This window comes from Salarias fasciatus, chromosome 18 (genome assembly GCF_902148845.1).
Source record: "Salarias fasciatus chromosome 18, fSalaFa1.1, whole genome shotgun sequence".
Classification (NCBI taxonomy): domain Eukaryota; kingdom Metazoa; phylum Chordata; class Actinopteri; order Blenniiformes; family Blenniidae; genus Salarias; species Salarias fasciatus.
In genome coordinates, this window is record NC_043762.1 from 10,803,076 (window position 1) to 10,821,912 (window position 18,837).

Here is an 18,837-nt window from a genome sequence, read left to right on the forward strand (position 1 = left end):
ACCCTCAAGAAAACAGAACAGAAATGTAAAACCAATTCACTGGACTATTTTGGAGATAAGTCCGATCCCCGCTGACACTCTGCCAGCCCTCGCTGCTCGCCTCAGGAGATTCTTCCTTTTACCTGCGGTCCCTGCCACTGAAAGGCACCACGTGGATTCCCAGGGGCCCGCCGTCGTTTGACACCTCCACCAGTTTGACAATATCTCTGAGAGCCGGCGATGGACGGCCGGGGCGGCGGGAGGACGGGGTGATGGAGGGGGGTGATGGAGGGGGGAGGGAGTGGGTGATGGGGGGGGGGGGGGGGGGGGGGGCGAAGAGGAGAGGGGGGTGACACCATGTGGGCAAAGAACAAAAACAGGAAATAAGACAGTAAAATAAAGGAATACAACGGTGAAAAAAGCTTAAATTAAATAAAATAGCATGCAAGGAGAAGAAGAAAACACAAGAAAATTAAGCAATCCAGAAAGAAAAATTAACACGTGAGGGATAAGACAGAAGGTTCTCGCTAAACTGAACATTTTAAACTAATCTTTTGCATTTATCCAGATTTTTGATTTCTTCAGATAACTTCATCCTTTCTACTGTGTGCTTATTGGTCGTGGGAAGTCGTGAAATAACTACTTTACGGCTACAAGGCACAATTTTGGGAGAGCTTTAGACATTTTTCTGATAGAAATAATCACATAAGAACATCCTGTTCGCAGCAAAAGAATACAATGGTTAAAGGGAAAAAAAGCTTTGAATAGCACAGAAAACATTGACTTATGATAACATCAGGATTCAACCGGGATCCAGTGAAGGAAAAGTGTAAAAAAATAAAACATTGTGTCTGAAGAAGAGTCCCTGTGAAGCTGGAATGATGCTGCGGCTGCAGACGCATTTTGAAGCAGAAGGCTGATCTCACTGTCCAGGGCTCTCACTGAGGTGACGCCAGGGCAATGTGTTGTAGACGTCTCAAAAATAATTTGCCTGAAAGCCACAAAATCATGAATTTCCCGCGACTCCGTGGAGACCGAGCTCATCACCGGAACCGGTGGAGACTGGATTCGCCACCATGTCTCCGCCTGGCCAGTGAGATACACCATCATGCCACGTTCTGGCACCGACCGTTTGGTTTTACGGAAATATAGACATTTTCATCAGGTACACTAGGGAAAAACCGTAAAAATGCAACTTGAAAAGTTATTATGGCACTATTTTACCCATCCAGCCCACTCAAGTTTGAAAAATTTGGTTGAATTAAAATACGTTCAACACCCGAGTTTTAGGCTTTAGAAAGAACCAGATGGAATTCTGTGGCAAAATCATAATCATTATACATTATTATTATTATTATTATTGTTAACTTCACTGAAAGTGTGTGTAGAAGCATTATTCCAGCTTATCTGTAGCGTCATTAAACACATCACACCTGTGTGGATTTAGAAAAAAAAAAAGCAGAAAAGCACCACAAACCCAGACACAAAAGTGTTGCATCAAGACACCCCAGACTGATCCCTGCACATCACAGCTGGGAAACAGACTCAATATCAAAGACACAAAATGGAACTTCAACACTGATGTATTCATTTCTGGCGGCGCTCGAGGCGGAAAGCAGCATCTACATGTGGGTAAATATTGTCAACGGCGTCTTTTGACCCTTTAAAAGCAGAAAGCGGCTGCAGCTATTTGCCTTTCCGGGGCCGTCCGCCGGGCTGTAAAACACCTATGCAACGGCCCATTTTACAAGATGCCACATCTAATCCACTCGCAGCTTTGACACAATGGCTATGATTAGCTCGGGGAAAATGGGCCCCTTGTTGACAAGTAAGAGGCGGGAGAAGCTCGAGTCTCGGGGAAATCATAGGAATAATAATAATACCATACCTGCATATTAAACTGGAAGCATGCAACAGAGCAAAATAACAAAACAAAAACACAGCTGTTAATAAGAGGAGCCGAACGGGTTAGCGCGTGGGAGAGCTCTGATGGAGAGGCGAGGATCATTTCGCTCGCACAAAGGAGAATTATGTAAAACAGAGAGCGGGGCTTGAAAATGAGATTTGCCACAAACAAACCTCGACTCCAGCGCAGACCCTGGCTTTTGTGCCGGATATTTTAACAGCTTATTATGTGGAGGGAAACAAGAGGCGAGAGCAGCTGTGCATAGGTCTGCGTATGGGTTAAAGGTAAGAGGTTTTGTGGATTTCGGTGGAGTCGGTCTGTGACTTACTCCAGGGATTTCACGGGAGCGTGGTCCAGGCAGGAGTCGGCTCGCCCGACAGGCTCGATCCTCCCGTTCTCCTCCTCTCTGGTGTCGTCATCCTGGAAACAGAAGGTGAGGCACATTCAGAATTCTGGGCAGAAGATTACCTGAAGATCAAGACAAAGACAAAGCCCGGTCCGTCTATATCATATGTTGGCGTTGAAGCCGCTGTCCAGATTCTCCCACCAGCAGCTGCAGCGACCTTGAGATTAGCAACAGTTTTCACCCCGTGCCGTTCGACGGCCGAGATTCACACCCAACTCGTTTTTCACAGCCTTCCTCACAGATTTCAGGGTTGGGAAATGTGGCAAGGTTGAACCAAGAACACAAGTCAGATTAGAAAATCCCAAGTGAGGATGTCTTTCTATCTTCTCGATCGCTGCCATACTGAGGATGAGTCCAACCCGCAGAGCTGAGGATGGTTTCTGAGACTCTTTGTTCCTTGGCTTCCTGTTCACACGTTCAAAACGAGCACCGATCACGAGCTGAAAAGTTGGCCGAGACGCAAACCTGGAGAAGCCAAGAGGAGCAGATCGGAGGAGGAGGAGGAGGAAGAGGAGGAGGAGGAGGCGGCCTTCCAGAGCTATAGAAATACATGGCCCTTCATGGAGCAGGAGTCACCCAGACCATCATTGTCTCTTCGTGTATTGACAGTGGAGACTTGGTGTGAGTCAGTTTGAAAGGTGCAGCAGCAGCAGTGGCATGTACACACACACACACACAAACACACACACACATTGAGCAAAGCGGAGAAAAATGAGAAGCTGAGAAAGAAGGTCATTAAAATTTCAGAACGACACCGGAGAGGAGACACGAGCACGAGCGAGCAGCAGCAGCAGCAGCGGCGGCGGCGGCGGAGACGCAGGCCTCCCCAGCAACTGGTCTCATCAGTATGAAAATGAGCCCGCCGTTACCGTGGCTGCCGTGCGGTTGCCATGACACTTCGGGTGCCTGGAGGACATGCGGCTTCAGGGCAGTGCGAGCATGTGTGCGTGAAAGAGTGTGCAAGGACTTCTGACTGCCGTCTTTTTAATTTAGGCAGCGTCTCCTGCTGGCGCCGAGCGCCGAGTGTCGCAACCAGGAGGGGAAGACAACAAATCTGACTGCCGGCGCTTTCCAGAAGGGCGATGTGAAGAAAGGTAGTTATTTGTGTCACTTGTGGAGCTGCGGAATCCAAACCTCAAGGCTACATTCTGTAGATTTCAGCGTTGCTTTTTAATGTATTCAGTCGTTTTATTTACCAGTTTTTCCGCCTGTTACTAAATACTCAATCAACTCACTGCACCATCTAGTGATGGAAAGTGGGATTACATATGTTAATGAACTCAAAGTATTAACAACATGCAGGCTGGGAAACTGTCTTGGGATCCAATCTGAACTTAAACCCTCCTCAATGAAGCCACTCAGCATTCCTCTCTTTAGTTGATGTGGATTAAGGATGTTTTTCAATGGACTTGGAAACACTACACCTACTTTTGCAACGTGATCTCCAAAAGTTTTGGCGCTTCACCCTAGAGAATCTGGAGACTTAAAGCTTCAGGATGATTTCTGGGAGGATGTTCTTGGTTTACATTCAAAGCATGTAGGCTGAAGCCTTTTTAAAGTGGCTTTTTTTAAAAGAAGGATGTAGAAGGGCGAGCACACAGATGAACGATTGTTCGCATTCTCGTTGTTCTTGTACTGAGAGAATGGCAGAATGGAGGGAAAAAGCCTCATCTCTGAACGATAGCAGTCCCATTAGCATACAGACTGGCGTCAGTGATGACAGCGGACAAAGTCAGAATTTGTTGCTTGTCGGATGGTCCAGCACATGTGCAGCATTTGGATCTTAAGCTCGGTACTTTTTCAATCTTCAAATGAGGCCATTGGATCTTTAGTCCTCCTGAAAACCTTGAATTCTTCTGCCTTGATTTCCCAACAACAGGCTTGATTATAAAAGCATGTGCTTAAGAAAGCATCCTGGCTCTTTTGGGACCATTTTTGAATGAGTGAAAACCATTTTTTATTTTTTATGTTTTTTTTTTTTTTTAATAGCACCATTGGAGACTTGGTGAAAATTCAGGAAAAACTTTTAAAGAGAATTTTCCTCACGGATATGAATGTGTTGTGAAAGATGCTGGAAGCCGATGATTTATTCAGGAGTACGAAATGCTTCTGCTGAATATATGTTGCCCACAGAAGCTGCAGAAAGAGGGAGTCCGGCGGACAGGGAAACAATAACAACTCAAAGAGCGTCAGAAACTCCATCTGACGACGCTCAGGATTCATCAGGGGAAGAGGAAGTGAGGCATGATGGGCATCAGAGAGCGAGACGACGCGCTATCTGAGGACGACCAAAGCAGATCTGCATCCATCGTACTGTAGCGCCGACTTCTGAAAGCTCCATCTCGGAGGACCGCAGCTGCAAGCTGACAATTCTCTTCTCAACAAGGACAGAGACAATGTGCATGACTGTCGTCGCAGGAAGACAAATGCTAAAATAAAGGTGAGACATGTGGAAGTGTGGTCAAAATAGATGACATTAATGATGACTTTGATATGAGACAATTAAAAAAAAGCTTCAGAACAGAAGTAAATCAAAGTTTGAGGGTCTCACAACCTGTATGATTTTATTTTCATTGATTACATCCTACCCGTGTCAAATTTAGATGGAACATCGGGTTTAACCACACAAAGTGCGTCTCCACTAAACGGGGGACCAACGCTACAGCATGCATCATAATAAAGGCGACAGTGGATGTCAGCCACATAGCTGCCGGCGCCATGAGAAGATAAATAAATGAGGATAACCAGGAACGGAGCTGGTGGCTGTGCAGCAATTATGCTTGGAAATAATTCAGGAGAACTTACAGGATGCCTCTAAGAATACTCCCAGCGACTAATGTCTTGCAAATCCACATTCGCAACACAGCTTGTATATTTAATAAACTCATGTGGGATCATATCTCGCGAGGTGATTGCTTCTAGGAAGACATATATTTAGCCAACTTATCCTGCCCCATCCTGGGGTTTGTCTCCAGTTCCAATCTGAAAACCATTGTTTGGGATGCTGCGCCAGCATCTCATTGATCCCCGAGTCAATTTTTGTAAGAGCTCGATTGGTTATTGAGCAGCTGTCACACAAGTCCTACATTCCAGATACAGAAGATTATTCCAAACCAGCTTTAACTTCAAGCCCGTGGAAACAAATGCCAGCTTACTTCTGTACAAATATGAGCAAATAACGACTCCAGCAGCCAGATTTACCAACAGAACAATCATTCTTTACTTCTTCCTCGGGGGACGATCCAAAAACACTTTACAAATAAATAAATAACTAACGGATCGGCACGCTTTTCCAACCGCACCACCAAGGCGTCGCCCATTCCCGTTCCTGGGTGTGGGCAGAAGCGAGAAGAAAGATGGATGGCCGCATTAATAATTCAGAGCCGAGTTGGGGGGTTAATGGCTCGCAGGCAGACAGGCGGGCATGCTAGCAGGTACCGGGACGGGCGGCCGGCCTGCTTTCCAGCCGAGTCATTGTTTGTTTCCTGGATGCGGAGAGGCGGAGGCAGGCGGGCAGTTTTCAGGCCCGGGGGCTCATTAAAGATTAATAGAAGAATCCATCGGGGCCTGTCCTTTCTATCTCTCAGCCTAAATGAAGTGGTCTGCGCCCGGTGTGTATGTGTGTGCATGCGAAGGAGGGAGGCTGAGTGAAGTAATGCTGCACTTTAATGAAGTGTTGCCTGCTTCCCTTTCCTGCCACTCTGACCACACTGTGACCGGCAGACTCCTGCATGCAGACAGGAAGGTGTGGAAGAAAGCAGCGCCGCTTTCTGATAAGGACAGGAAAAAAAAAAAAAAAAATCCAGACTATCTCCAAATGTCTTGATGCAGAGTAGAGTGAATCTTAAATGTGACAATAAGAGATGCTGTTCAAAGACAGCAACAACGGTATTTACAGCCATTTGCGGCGCGGCACGCTGCTCCCGTCGTCTCTCTGAAATGGTGTTAAAATTTTAAAATCCAGATCTGTTTAAATATGGATGATCTGTACGATGGGCTTTGAAAAGTTGGAGGTTTGATGTTGAAGAGCTGCCCCTCAGAGTGACAGCCCCAGTGAGAGAGTCGATAGGGAGAGATTTTAACCAATACAGCGGCGAGAAAGACTTGAGAGACACTATTATCGCTGCGTTAGGGGGGGAAAAAAAATCCAGGCTGGATCTCTTGAGCAGAATTTAACAAAAGAAAATGACTAAACTACACTTTAAGGGTATTAAATAATCTAGAGGTATGATTTGGATCCTCATGTCTGTTACTGAATGATTCAAACTTTTAAATATTACATTTATATCAAAGTAATTTCATTGACACTAGCTGTGGTTAAATGGACTAGACATAGACTGATTACATAGAGATCATGTTAAAACGCATGTTTCACGATAAACTTTAATTTTATCGTCATCATCAGATCAACGTTTGCAACATACATATCATGGAAGAACAAAACGTAATAAATTATTTCCGGATCAATGAAACATCACTGAAAACAACAGTGTAAAATCTGTCCTGCTTCTGAGATGCTGCTTGGGAAACTGGAGACGCACGTGATGAAAAAGATGAACGAAAAGCAAACAGCGTCCGGTGAAAATCTGGGTCCAAGAAGAGAAAGAGCTCATTATGGATCTGTAGGATGTAGGATTTCTTTTTTTTTTTCTCTCTCTCTCTCTCTCTTGGACTTGAAAGGAATTCTGTGCTTTTGTTGAGTTTGTTTGCACATCATCAACAAGAGCGTCACCGGTTCGAGCTCAGATCAGTGTGTACAATAGTCTGAGTTTACATTTATAGTTTTAAGCTTTGTATAACCATGTGTTTATGGGAAAAAAAATGCTTTCACCTGCAGCCCTTTAATTCAGAGTTATTGATTTAGATATGGGGACTGTATTATGTTCAGTTAAGCTGCAGAGTGCACTTTTATTCCTGCAACCAGAAATGATTAACAATTTCAAAGCATTGTTAAAACCTTCTGAGAATTTTAAAGAAAGAGTTGACCATTTTTAAGTTGCATTAGTTTTATTGATTTTGTATGGGGTATTTTCAAACTAATACATGGACATCTGTAAAAGTCAAAGAAACAAGGCTGTCAGTTAAAGATATTTAGCATTTAAAGTGACTTCCTTTCCGTAAAGACCACCCTCACCACGACAAAATAACACCGGCCTCATCTGAACGGCCGTGCACACATCCGTCATTGTTAACTGGTATCCGTGTCCTCCCCAGCACAGCTCCATATGTCCGCCACCGGATGAAACACTGAACCAGAGACTATAAATGAGCCTTAACCTCTGACTTCTAACCTGAAAACTACTAAACACCATCTGTGCCTGAGAGAGACAGATGCAAGTTAAAAAAAAAAAAAAAAAAAAAAAGAATGTATGAAGCCATGAAAAAATAAAAAAATCACTGTGGGAAGAGGGTCAATGGCTCCCAAGTGTTAGATATGTTTCACATTTACTCTTTCATGAATAGACTCTTCAAACTTTCAAGGTGATGGATCTGGTAATACACTGAAGTTCCCAAAGAAAAAACCAGAGTATGAGACGGACTACTGCCAGACCTTCAACCAAAAACACTCTGAAAACACCAAACCACAAAATCACACAGATTTTAAGAAAAAAAAAAACACTGAAAAGAGAAGAAAAAACAACAACAACAAACCAAACAACAAGCCACTAATAGCTTCTGGGTCAGTGAGACTGTGACCCTTTCAGGAAGAGGCAACAAAAAAAATCGGTTCAATTTCTGCAGGGGTGAGACAACACAAACACAGAAACACACACGCACAGAAACACACACACACACACGGCGCTCCCAGGTGTGCGGAGTGCTCATCCTCACATTTCCACCGAACGCACTCGGAAGGTTCATCACAGGCCACCTGAAGAGACTCCAGACACATTTCATTGTGTCAGTGAGTGATCAAACATCGCCGCGCACGACCTCTGATGTCTTATTCATTGGATAAGTCACTGGGGTCTGGCACGCCGCCGCGCTGATGATGGTGTAGGCTGTCAGCCCGGTGGCAGGGATACGCTCCACTTTGCAGAGAAAAAGAAAATATGAGCCATCTGCAGTCGGTATTTGGAGGAGCGGGGTCTGAGGGACGGAGGGCTTTGATGAGAAATGGCATCGCAGGATCAAATCAAGCTTGATATTGCACCGCGCAACACACTCCGATCCGCGCTGACGGAGAGACGTTTGATGGATGCCGACGCTCGACTCGGTGCCGAGACCACAATGCATCATTAAAAGCAGGCTTTCAATTACAGATCCCTGCACTAATTCAATTAGGCTCCTTTGAAGACGCTTTGATAATGGGATCCAGACGGGCGGGTGGCGTCGTCAATAATTTGAGGATTCACTGAGCCGAGGGGATGCTATCAGGAGTTTATATCAGCCTGGCGGCCTGCTACACAAGGAGACGGGAACGGCGCGTGCGGGTTCGGCTTTGCACATAAGGTGTGAGGCGGACGTGGAAGCAGAAACTGTGTTCGGGGAAAATGGATTGGGCAGATATTTCCTGTGTGTTGGTGTGGCAGTGTTGACGTGCACAACCTCTTTTAAATTTAAACCTTTGTAAAATCACCCACAGGGCCTAACATCTTAAAAACTTAAACGTCTAAGTGTTTTCAAAGATAAAAAGCAAGTCCAGATCCAACGGTTTTGAATATCAGGCCTCGGAAAAAAAACCGCCATAACTCGAAGGAATGATGGCAGTTTTTAAATGAAATGATCTAAAACTATGAGAAGCTCTTCCAGCTTATCTCCATGCCAACTGCATCTGCTCCTCGCGTCGACGAGCCACCAGGAGCAGCCGCCGCCGCCGCGTCAGCGTGGGTAAAATGAGACTTCCAGCACTTCCTAAATTACCACCGCGCCGCTGCTGTAGTGATCCACTTAATTCAACTGCAATTTCTGCCATCCAATTCAATCAGAGGCGGCCGGGGTTGGCGGAGGGGTATCGCCGCGCCGAAATGTGACGCCGCAATTTTCTCAAACATAATAGACAATGGAGGCCTCATCAGGAAGCGGAGCAATTTCAAAAACGCACGTTTTCGGAGCTCGCGTTCCCCCAAGAGCGCCGTCGGCGCCGCCTGAAATGGAAACTGTTGATTGTAAAGACGACAGGAAGTTTTCTTAAACTGGCGCATCTGACTGAGTGCGGAGAAGGACGCTTTAAGCGGACTCGATTCCTTTAGATTTTTGCGAGAAGAGATCCACGTCCTGATTACCGAGAAGTGCGGCGGGAAATCGTTCCTCCTGAGAGCGGAGGCCGGGTGACGCGAGTGACGGCAGAGCGCAATAAAGTCCAGAGAATAAAGGAGGAGAAACAGGTAGAGGGAGACCGACTTGAAGAGAATGGCAGAGGCAGATAGCGAGACTGACAAAGAAACATTACACAGAGGAACAGCAAGCCATGACGAAGCTTGCTCAAAGGATGACAAACGGCACTTTGAAAACTCCCGACTGGAGACCTGAGGGGATTCTGGGACGTTCTGACATTTCACACTTTGGGGTTTTGGTTGGTGGAGCAAAACCGGAGCAGAAAGTTTGAGCTTCTCCGCTGAAGTGTCCATCATTCAGACCAAGTATGCAAGATTTTCTAAAAAGAAAAAGGAACCTGTTTGACATTTTCGTGGTTTTTATGTTTGTGCGTCATCTTTCAGTGTTCGGTGGTCAGAATTCACAAAAGTTTTTCCTACATATTGAATCAGACACTTCCATCCCTGATGTTTTTCAGGTGGGCAGATTTACTTGGCTGATTGAATTTATGGAAACCAATTAGAATTGCCAGCAACCACAGTGCTGTTCAGCTCAGGAAAATTCAACAGAGCGATGTATTTAAACTCTTGGGCTGAAGAGACGTTTTTAAACAGAAGCAGGTTCTGCGATATCCACTTTACATGTCGTTCTCTCACTGCACCAAATTCCCTTCCAGTCTGGAATTCCAGCGGCGAGGAAGGATTATTTAGACAGTAATCAGCCGTACAGGCGGGCCGCGCGTTGACGTAGGCCTGAATCCAACGCACGCCGAGACGCCCCGACAGAACCCGCCTGGCTCGCTACACATTCTCACACATGGCAGCGGTGCAGGGAGAGTGGGTGTTGAGCGCGTGATTGGAAAAGAGAATCATAAAAGAAAAACGGGATGTGTTTGTGATTAACTCAACCCTCCAGAAGATAGGTATATGTCAAACAAAGATGAATGCTTTCATAGATCAATGAGCAGGACTTGTCTTCTCGTTGGAGTGAAATCAAAACGTAATCCTAGCATCACGTGCTACGCCCGGCTACATCCATGCACTGCGAAAGGGTTTACGACGGGCCACGATCCCAGCGGAGCACTCAGCAGATGCCATTCCAGCAGAGGTGACCAGGGCGGCCTGCAGCAGGTCACAAAGCTTGTTATGCGATGCACCATTTACCAAGATGAGACTCCTGATGGAGCTTCTGCTATAGAGCAAAATAACAGGTAAAGCCCGTCAAACTGCTCCTCTGAGAGGAAGGGAGCTGTGGATAATGGTGACAAGACTCACACACACACACACACACACACACACACAGGTAGAGTTGTCAGATTGGAGGCCATTATTCTGACCGACTCCAATGTAATGGCTGCTGCTGAGAAGAAGAGCATATCTATATAAACAAGTCGAAGGAAGGAAGAGGGATAAAGAAAAAAAAAAGGAACTCCACAAAATCTCACACTCGCTCTCTTTATCCTCTCATTCTGACTTTTTTTTTTTTTTTTTTTTTTGCTGGCTGCCTGCTGCTGCAGCGCTGTGCAGCAGTGTGTGCTACACCTCCAGCAGAACCGGTGCTCGGCTGCAGATCTAACGGCAAAGTTAATGACTCGAGAGCTGAGCTGCAGCCGGAAATGTGTGCTGAAGAGGAAAACTTTTCTAAAGAAGACAAACACGGTAAGTTCTAGTCTGTGGAGATTTTTGGCAGCGCATTCAAACTGGATGTGCTCCAAGTTACAAGTGAAAGCTCTCAGACTGAACGTGGACGGAGCGATTTGGTCTGATGAGGGTTAGTTGAGGGCTTTGGTAGTTCTATTACCAGGTTGACGGTTCTCCGTTAGCACACAAGCCCTCAATAATCAGCTCCATCCTTCTGCTGTCAGATCTCCGGTTCTCCTCAGATGACACCTGCCGCCGCTGCCGTCCTCCTCACCCGCCTTCCATCGTTTCATAGACCGGGGATAAACTCTCTGGTTCAGACACCTTACAGATCGCAGCGGGTTAAGAAAAACAGAGACGCTTATCTTTGATTTCACTGTGCGACCTTTCCCCGTCCTCAACAGGTGGATGGAGTGTTGGGAAAGCGGCGCCATCTGTCCGGCCCGAGCGGCTCTGTTCTAGGCGTAATTAGATTCCGGTGGCAGGTGACGAACATCAAATTATCTGCCAGCATGTGTGTGTGTGTGTGTGTGTGTGTGTGTGTGTGTGTGTGTGTGTGTGACAGCAGGTTGCACCCAGAGCTGGAGATCCCCCTGGGGAACCTGCCCACCCTCCAGAGGGGGGAAGAGGCGTCTTTCATCCTGCTTCCATCTCTCTGTTCCTGCTCCCTCACCTCCTTCCTCCCAGCTGGAGGCCGTGCGGGCTCCCGCAGTTCTCCGTCATGTCGAGACGGGCAGATCAAAGGCGACGAGCAGCGGTCGACCACAGGATGGACGGAGACGCCGAGAAACGAGGGGAATGAAAAAATAAAGGCGGTCGATGTGAAAGGGGTGAAGAGGAGGGAAATCGATTTAAAAAAAAAAAAAAACGCAAGTGTTCCCGTTGGTGCTGAAGATCTGGATGTGGAAAATGGGTTTTTTTATGCAAATACGTTCAATTAACGGTGACAGAAAAACACGTCAAGCAAATGATGATGAATATGTCAGATAGGACGTCACATGTGGGGACATTCGTGAGCAACAGAGGCTGATAAGTCCGACAAACCTCCAGCCAGGCATGCAAAGACCGCACTTTTATTAATTATTCCACGCGGGGCTTCGGGGTGATGAAGGTTTACGTTACGCTCTCGCCCTTCAGCCATGTGTGAAAGTAACAGCGGCTGTAACCTTCATATTAATTACAATAATATTAATCCTTGGAGAAAAAAAAATACATCCTCTATTCATTATAATAAGACAAATGTCAGGGTAAAGCAGCTGATTGGGTAAAGTATTACTACTCTGTTGGTTTAACGGCTAACGGCGCTAAATGTTCTAAAGGTTAGATGAACCAGTTCAAATTTGGGAAGATAAATATTGTCAAGCAGTCGGCGATGCGCCTGCAGGCTTGTGAGAGGTTCATAAAAACATGGAGGAAGTGCTGGTACCGAGACATGAAAACGGCGACTTATCAGCACAAACAGAGAAACACTGTGGAAAAACACTGGCCTGTCCAGATATCCACACACACCATTTAAACACAGTCTGTAAGAAGCTCCGTATTACAGATTTTCATTTCTGTGTATTTGATTTGATATAAAATGAACGGGAGTTTTATGATTGCTGAAGGTTTATTTTTGCTATAAAATGACTAAAAGCATTACACATTCGTAATAATAAAAAAAAAAAGGCATACGGTAGGAGCGCCGAGGAGAGTAACGATAAACGAAAGATGAGCAGAGCACAATAATGGGTTCTTTTAGTCCTCTCAAGCGATCAGAGAACATTTTGAGTCATTGTAGCATAAAATGTTTATACGGGCGAATCTGAGATCTGCTGGATCATTACATACTCAACAAAAGAAGCCATGATAACTGAAAGTGATCACGAAAGGACTGACACCAGCGCCAACCTGCAACCCTATGTAACTATTGCAACTGCTGGTGCTTCTTTGAAGCCATTATCAAGGTGTTTGTCAAAACACCAATAATGCAACAGCTATAGATGTTTTTTTTGGACATTTCACTGTATTTTGCACCAGAAGCTATCATTAAAATTGGCTTTATGTTGCGATTGTAGCCATTTTTTATTAGCATGTTTGCTTTTTCTATGAATATATAGACATTTCCATCCCGTATACTCCATGTCAAAACAAAGAAAACTTTTGTAGGTTTAAAATTAAAGGTTGTGGGAGGCAGGACTAAAATGTGTTTGTGTGTTTGTTTTGTAAGTTTATAATGTGAATGTAAATGCATTTCCTTATTATACAATTAAACAATTCTGTGCATGAGAAAAGTTAATAATACATGAGGTATATTCAAGGTAATTTTCAGTTTTGGTAATTGCAAAGTGTGTTAATTAGAATAAAATGTTATTGTGAATCTTTAACGATGATATAATAAACAGAAGCAAAGCCGATTTAAAAACACCACCAGAGCTGAAAGAGAGCACTTCACCGGCAGAATGAAGCATATATAATATTAATTACAATAGGTGGGAAGAGACAGGAAGGGTGAGGAAGTGAGAGGCGGACTAATAAGGTTCACACAAAAATAGTGCAGCTGAGGAAGTGAGAGGAAGGGAGAAGGTGTCAGACTAAAGGCTCATAATAACAAGGTGACTGCAGATTAACGCTGATCTGTTCACATATCTGCAGACACCAACACCTACAGCGTTTATCTGCAGAGCCATTCACACTGCACTCACGTCTGGTACAAAAACAGAAGGACAAAAACACACGAGCGTGCACATGGAAGCGCGCGTGCGCACACACACACACACACGCGCACACACACCTGTCCTTCACTCTCAGCTCCACAGCAGCACCTACTGGCCATCTGCTCTGATCCTGCAGCTTCCAGAGTCACATTCACCACTTCATATTCATTATGACAAGAAAAAAAAAAAAAAAAAAAAAAACTCACATTCACACACCAAAAGAGACGATTGTGTGTGTGCAACACGGCTGCGCAAAACAAAAACAACACAGATTTATACCAAGAAACTTTCCATGCACATTATGCATGCACATAGGAACACACAGTCGGACCTGCGTTCATCCAGTCTGAGGTGATTTATGAGAGCGTGGCTCAGGTTTGCATGATTTATCCTGCTAAAGCTGCACCGTGCACCTGAGGGACTCAAACCTCCACTTACACACATGTACACACACACACACAGTCCACGAAGGCTTGTTAGCGGGGAATGTGAGAAATGCGTGTGTGCGTGTGCTTACAGAGATTTGTTCGCTGCAAAAGTTTGCAATTAGATTGTTTTTTTTGTTTTTTTTTTTATGCATGGATTCGTGTCTGCATGCACAGAACGTGTTTTTTACTTGGTGTATTTTTATTAAAATCCCCCCCCCCCCCTTTGCTGCACGTCAGTGTGTCCAGGAGTGTGTGTAGCACGTTACTTGTGTGTGACTGACTGGGATTGCACACCTGCACAGTCCAACATTAACATTCCTTCACAGGTGGACGGAGCCGCCGTCAGGATGTCTGGGTAACGATGTCCCCAGCGAGCCTCCGTCCCACCATGAAAGATGACCCCTCCCTCCCCCCGCTTCCCAGCAGCCTAATGGCCGAGGACACACAGCAGCGGAGTGGCAAACACACACAACACACACACTGACTGGGCTCAATGCTGGATCCTTCCAAGTGAAAAAATAAAATAAAATAAAAAAACATAACAGTGCAACTTCCTGTCAGTTCCAATAACCTGGAGTACAAATATCACATGTTTGAAAGGCGCCTGTTGAGGTAAAACTTTATTTTATTATTAAATTCAGCGATCAGAATGTTTGTTGAACTTTGCTCAGAGGCAAAAATAAATTCTCACGAGGCTTTTCTTGCAATTGTTGCGTAAGTGAAAATGATCTGATTGTTTGAGACTAATATCTGACATTTTCTTAGATTTCCACCGTTCCTATCTATCAACTCTCACTTTACAAACATTCATTATTTTCACTCCTGATGTGTTCTTTAGGTCTTCAGGCAAAAGAAACGAAGAGGGTTGATTGAGCGTTAATGGTGATGTTGGCTCACTTTCATGTCGGCTGAGGTAGTAATGTCTTCTTACGGAGAGCTCAACTCACGGAGGCGGCTGCTGGTAAACAAATAAATGTTTGATAGGCAGAACTTTTTGATGATCTTTCCAAACACATTTAATATTGGAAGCAACTCCTCACTGATGGCTCTTCTTTAGGTGTTGAATCCAAACTTCTCCCATGATTCAAATCGTTCCCAGCACATCCAGTTCATGAAAGTGCAACATTTCAACGCAATCCATCTTTTATGAATCAAAAAGCACTCATCTTTTTAGAAGAACTTGTCAAAATCTATGCAAAATGAAAACAAATGATGAGAAGCAGCAAACGGCAAAGCGCGAGCGAAGCTGAGGGAGAAGCTGGCAGCGCGGCCGTCCCTCGGGGGAAACACCCCCGCAGTGCAAACACGAGTCCAGAAAGGCACAGCTTGCCGGCACACATACATTAGTCTGCTTTGGCCTGTGATGAGAACCGAGGGTCCCGGCGGAGCTCATCGTCCTGGTAGGCTGACAGGAAGAAGCTGCGAAAACCCACAGCGGCCCTCGATATTCCTGCATCATCTCCTCTACTCCTTTAAACGTGACAGTAGACTGTCGACGGCAAACGGCTAAATCCAAAGCCGGATAGTTAATTACGGTTGAAAAGATGGAGGAAGGTGGAGTCGGGTTTCGCCTTTGTTTGGACTCGAACGCCATCCTGCGCGCTACGTGCCGCGAGTGCGAAGCGCAGTCGGGGGGGGGGGGGGGGGGGGGAGTCAGCTTCAGCTTCCCCGAGTTAATGCTCTCCGACTGCAGATTCAGGTATCAGGAATGGAGGTGTTGTCAGGCCCTCGGGGGAAGGCCCCCGGGCAAAAATACACACATCCAGAAACAAGCCCACAGCTGTCCTCTGAAAATCAGGCTTCTGCAGCTCATCAAATATTCATGTGAAAAATAAAAGACTGAATTTTAGTCTTTATGTGTTTGGTCGGTTTTTTTTTTTTTTTTTCCTGTCTGTAACGGAGAGTAAACATCAAGATAGTGTATCTGGACATGTGTTTAAAAAACAACTTCAGGAGACTGCGGAGGGTTGTGTAGTGGGAAGCACTGGCATCTCACAGGATGATATCACTGGTTTGATTCTGGGCTCGAGTCTTGCTGTGCATTGGTACTCCCTTTATATGAAATCATGTTGCTTGGTGGTAGAAATGAGCAGGTTATTCACTTGAAATGTTGTGTAAATGGGGCCAAAGCTGGGTAAACCAGTATAGATGATAGATGGAGGAATGGGAAAAAAGAGGGATAAAACTGAACTCTCCATTGAGCGACGGTTCTCTGAAAGAATTATTAGGCTGCAGCAGTAAGAGAAATTTGGCCATTAGACTGTCTTTTCTCTTTTTCCAGCTGTAAATTAAGCAAAAAACAAAACAAAAATAAATAATTGGAGGGTAAACAAAGAAAAATCTCACCAAAACACATTTTTATTCTTGAATTTGCAATATTTATAAAGCAGATCGATTGGAATGATAAAACATGCGTCAAACGCAAAATAAGGCTCATGGATCCAAATAGCTGATCATCTTGTAAGGTGATGAAGATTCGGAAAGCTGGCATTCAAACACACAGCCACGTCGGCGCTGGGTGGGTTATAGGATCAATGGAGAACCTCAGAGAAAAAGCTGCTAGTTTTTGGTTCTTCATTACGGTTCCGGTTAAGTGGAAAGTTATGAGATTTGCATAAGCCTCCAGCACTTTGTTCAACGGGAAATTAAAAAAAAGCAAATAAATGTCAATCAGTGCAATATTCCCATGAAAACAATGCATCGTGTGTGTACGAGTTGTGCATTCCTATTCATCTTCTTTAATACCGCAGGTGTCTCGGCAGCTTGCATTGTAATTGGTTGATATGGAAACTGATCTACAGCTGCTGAGAGGTTTGACGCATCCTCAAAAAAAAAAAAAAAAAGAAAAAAAAAATAGATGGCACGCGCACTCCAGATCTCACACACACACACACACACACACACACACATATGCATGCGTGCATAGATACATAGGTACAGACAGACAGCCGTGCAGCGCTGCAGCTCCAGCACCTCCAACCCGCTCTCATTAATACTCACTCCACTGACGGCCCGCTGTTGCCACGGCAACCCCCTTTACCTGTTGTCAAAAAAAAAAAAAAGAAAAAAAAAAAGAAAAAAAAAAGCGTCCCCGGTAGCTGAGGAGACTGCGAGACGGTTGAGTTTTCGCCGTGAGTTCGGGAGCCACCGGTGCCGCCGCTGCAGGCAGCGCCGCACGCACAATTACCCACTTCGGAACGGAGAATGGCTTCATTCATTTCAGTGCAATTCAATCTGGCTCACTTCAGTGCAACAAGGCGACGCTCCCTCCGTTCTGCGCGCTCCGTTATGAGAGAGGCTGGATTCTCCGGCGCGGGTAAAGCGGGGCCCTGCTTCATTATACCGCGCTCCGTTCTAATTCTGCTTTTGGTCTCATGCTCGTCTGTTCCATGTTACTCATTCAGGGGAGATAAGATGAGACTAAGTTGAGGAAATTGCTTTGCTTCATTCATCAATCCAAGCTGCTCTATTCTAATTAAATCGCTGCATATTCTATTCTTGCTATTCTCTTTTTTTTTTTTTTTCCATACCATCTCATATTATGCTCTTAACAAAGGTTTAATACGCCGTCAGAAAAATGGCTTTTCTGGGCTCATTGTGCCACAAAGAGACTCTTTCTGTTGTTGCAAATGGATCGAGGAAGTTCAGGAGGCATACAGGGGCTGCATGGTCATTAAAACCCATGTGAAACTGAAAGAAGTGTGTTTCACCTTTTATCCATCGAGTGACTGTATTTGGCAGCTTTCTCATTTCTCATTGTTGATAGAGGCTGAACTCCTAGATTGTGTAAATGTGGCTGCTTTGATTTAAATTCGAACTTCTCCTCCCAATACTGAGTGATTCACGTCTATTCATAACTGCCTCATAATACTAATCATAAAATTTAAATAAAATACAAAAGGTGCCGCTCACTTTGGAATCGTCATGACTGCAGAATTTAGCTTTGCTATATTATATATTATATGATGAATGTTTTTAATTCATCTTGCAGAATTGATGGAATTATTGATATTTTTTAGCAAGTTAACACAGAGGGTGTCCTTCATGTACTTCCTGTATTCCTTTTCATGCCAACAAGACGAGCGACAGTGATGAGGTACTTTATTTGGAGGGAATAAGACAGAGGAGGGCATTCAAAATGCAATAAAACAGCAGTGTCCACTTCCAGCCCATTCAGTCTTGCTCCTAACAGAAGTCTGGTGACTCTCATGTCTTCCTTCATCTGATTATTAAGCCTGAAGAAAAAAGAAAAAAAAAAAAAAAAAAAAAAGCTTTTCTCATCACGGAGCAGAGTTACGACATCGTTCCTGGAACAGACCGATCCGAGCAGACCTTAAATAAAAGTGACATGAAACAGCGACGGAGAGCAGGGACGGTGCGTCGGAGACGGGCCAACGACAACAAACACCTCACGAAACCTCCAGCTCACGTCGGTGTGCGTTAGAGACAGAAACACTGAGGAGGGAAAGAAACAAACGACTTCACAGATTAGCATGTCGGGGATCCAGTCCGTCTGATCGGGACC

General features: G+C 44.9%; 1 protein-coding gene across 4 annotated transcripts in view; it reads right to left on the reverse strand.

Annotated features, from left to right (window-relative positions):
• The window catches only part of pard3ab (par-3 family cell polarity regulator alpha, b), a 211,142-nt gene that overhangs the window by 102,885 nt on the left and 89,420 nt on the right, over positions 1-18,837 (reverse strand). For all 4 annotated transcript variants that reach the window (XM_030115321.1, XM_030115320.1, XM_030115318.1 and 1 more), the window contains exons 6-7: positions 2,214-2,305; positions 123-206 (exon numbers count right to left, since the gene is read on the reverse strand). In XM_030115321.1, coding sequence (XP_029971181.1) covers positions 123-206; positions 2,214-2,305 — 176 coding nt within the window. The remainder of the gene's footprint in view (positions 1-122; positions 207-2,213; positions 2,306-18,837) is intronic.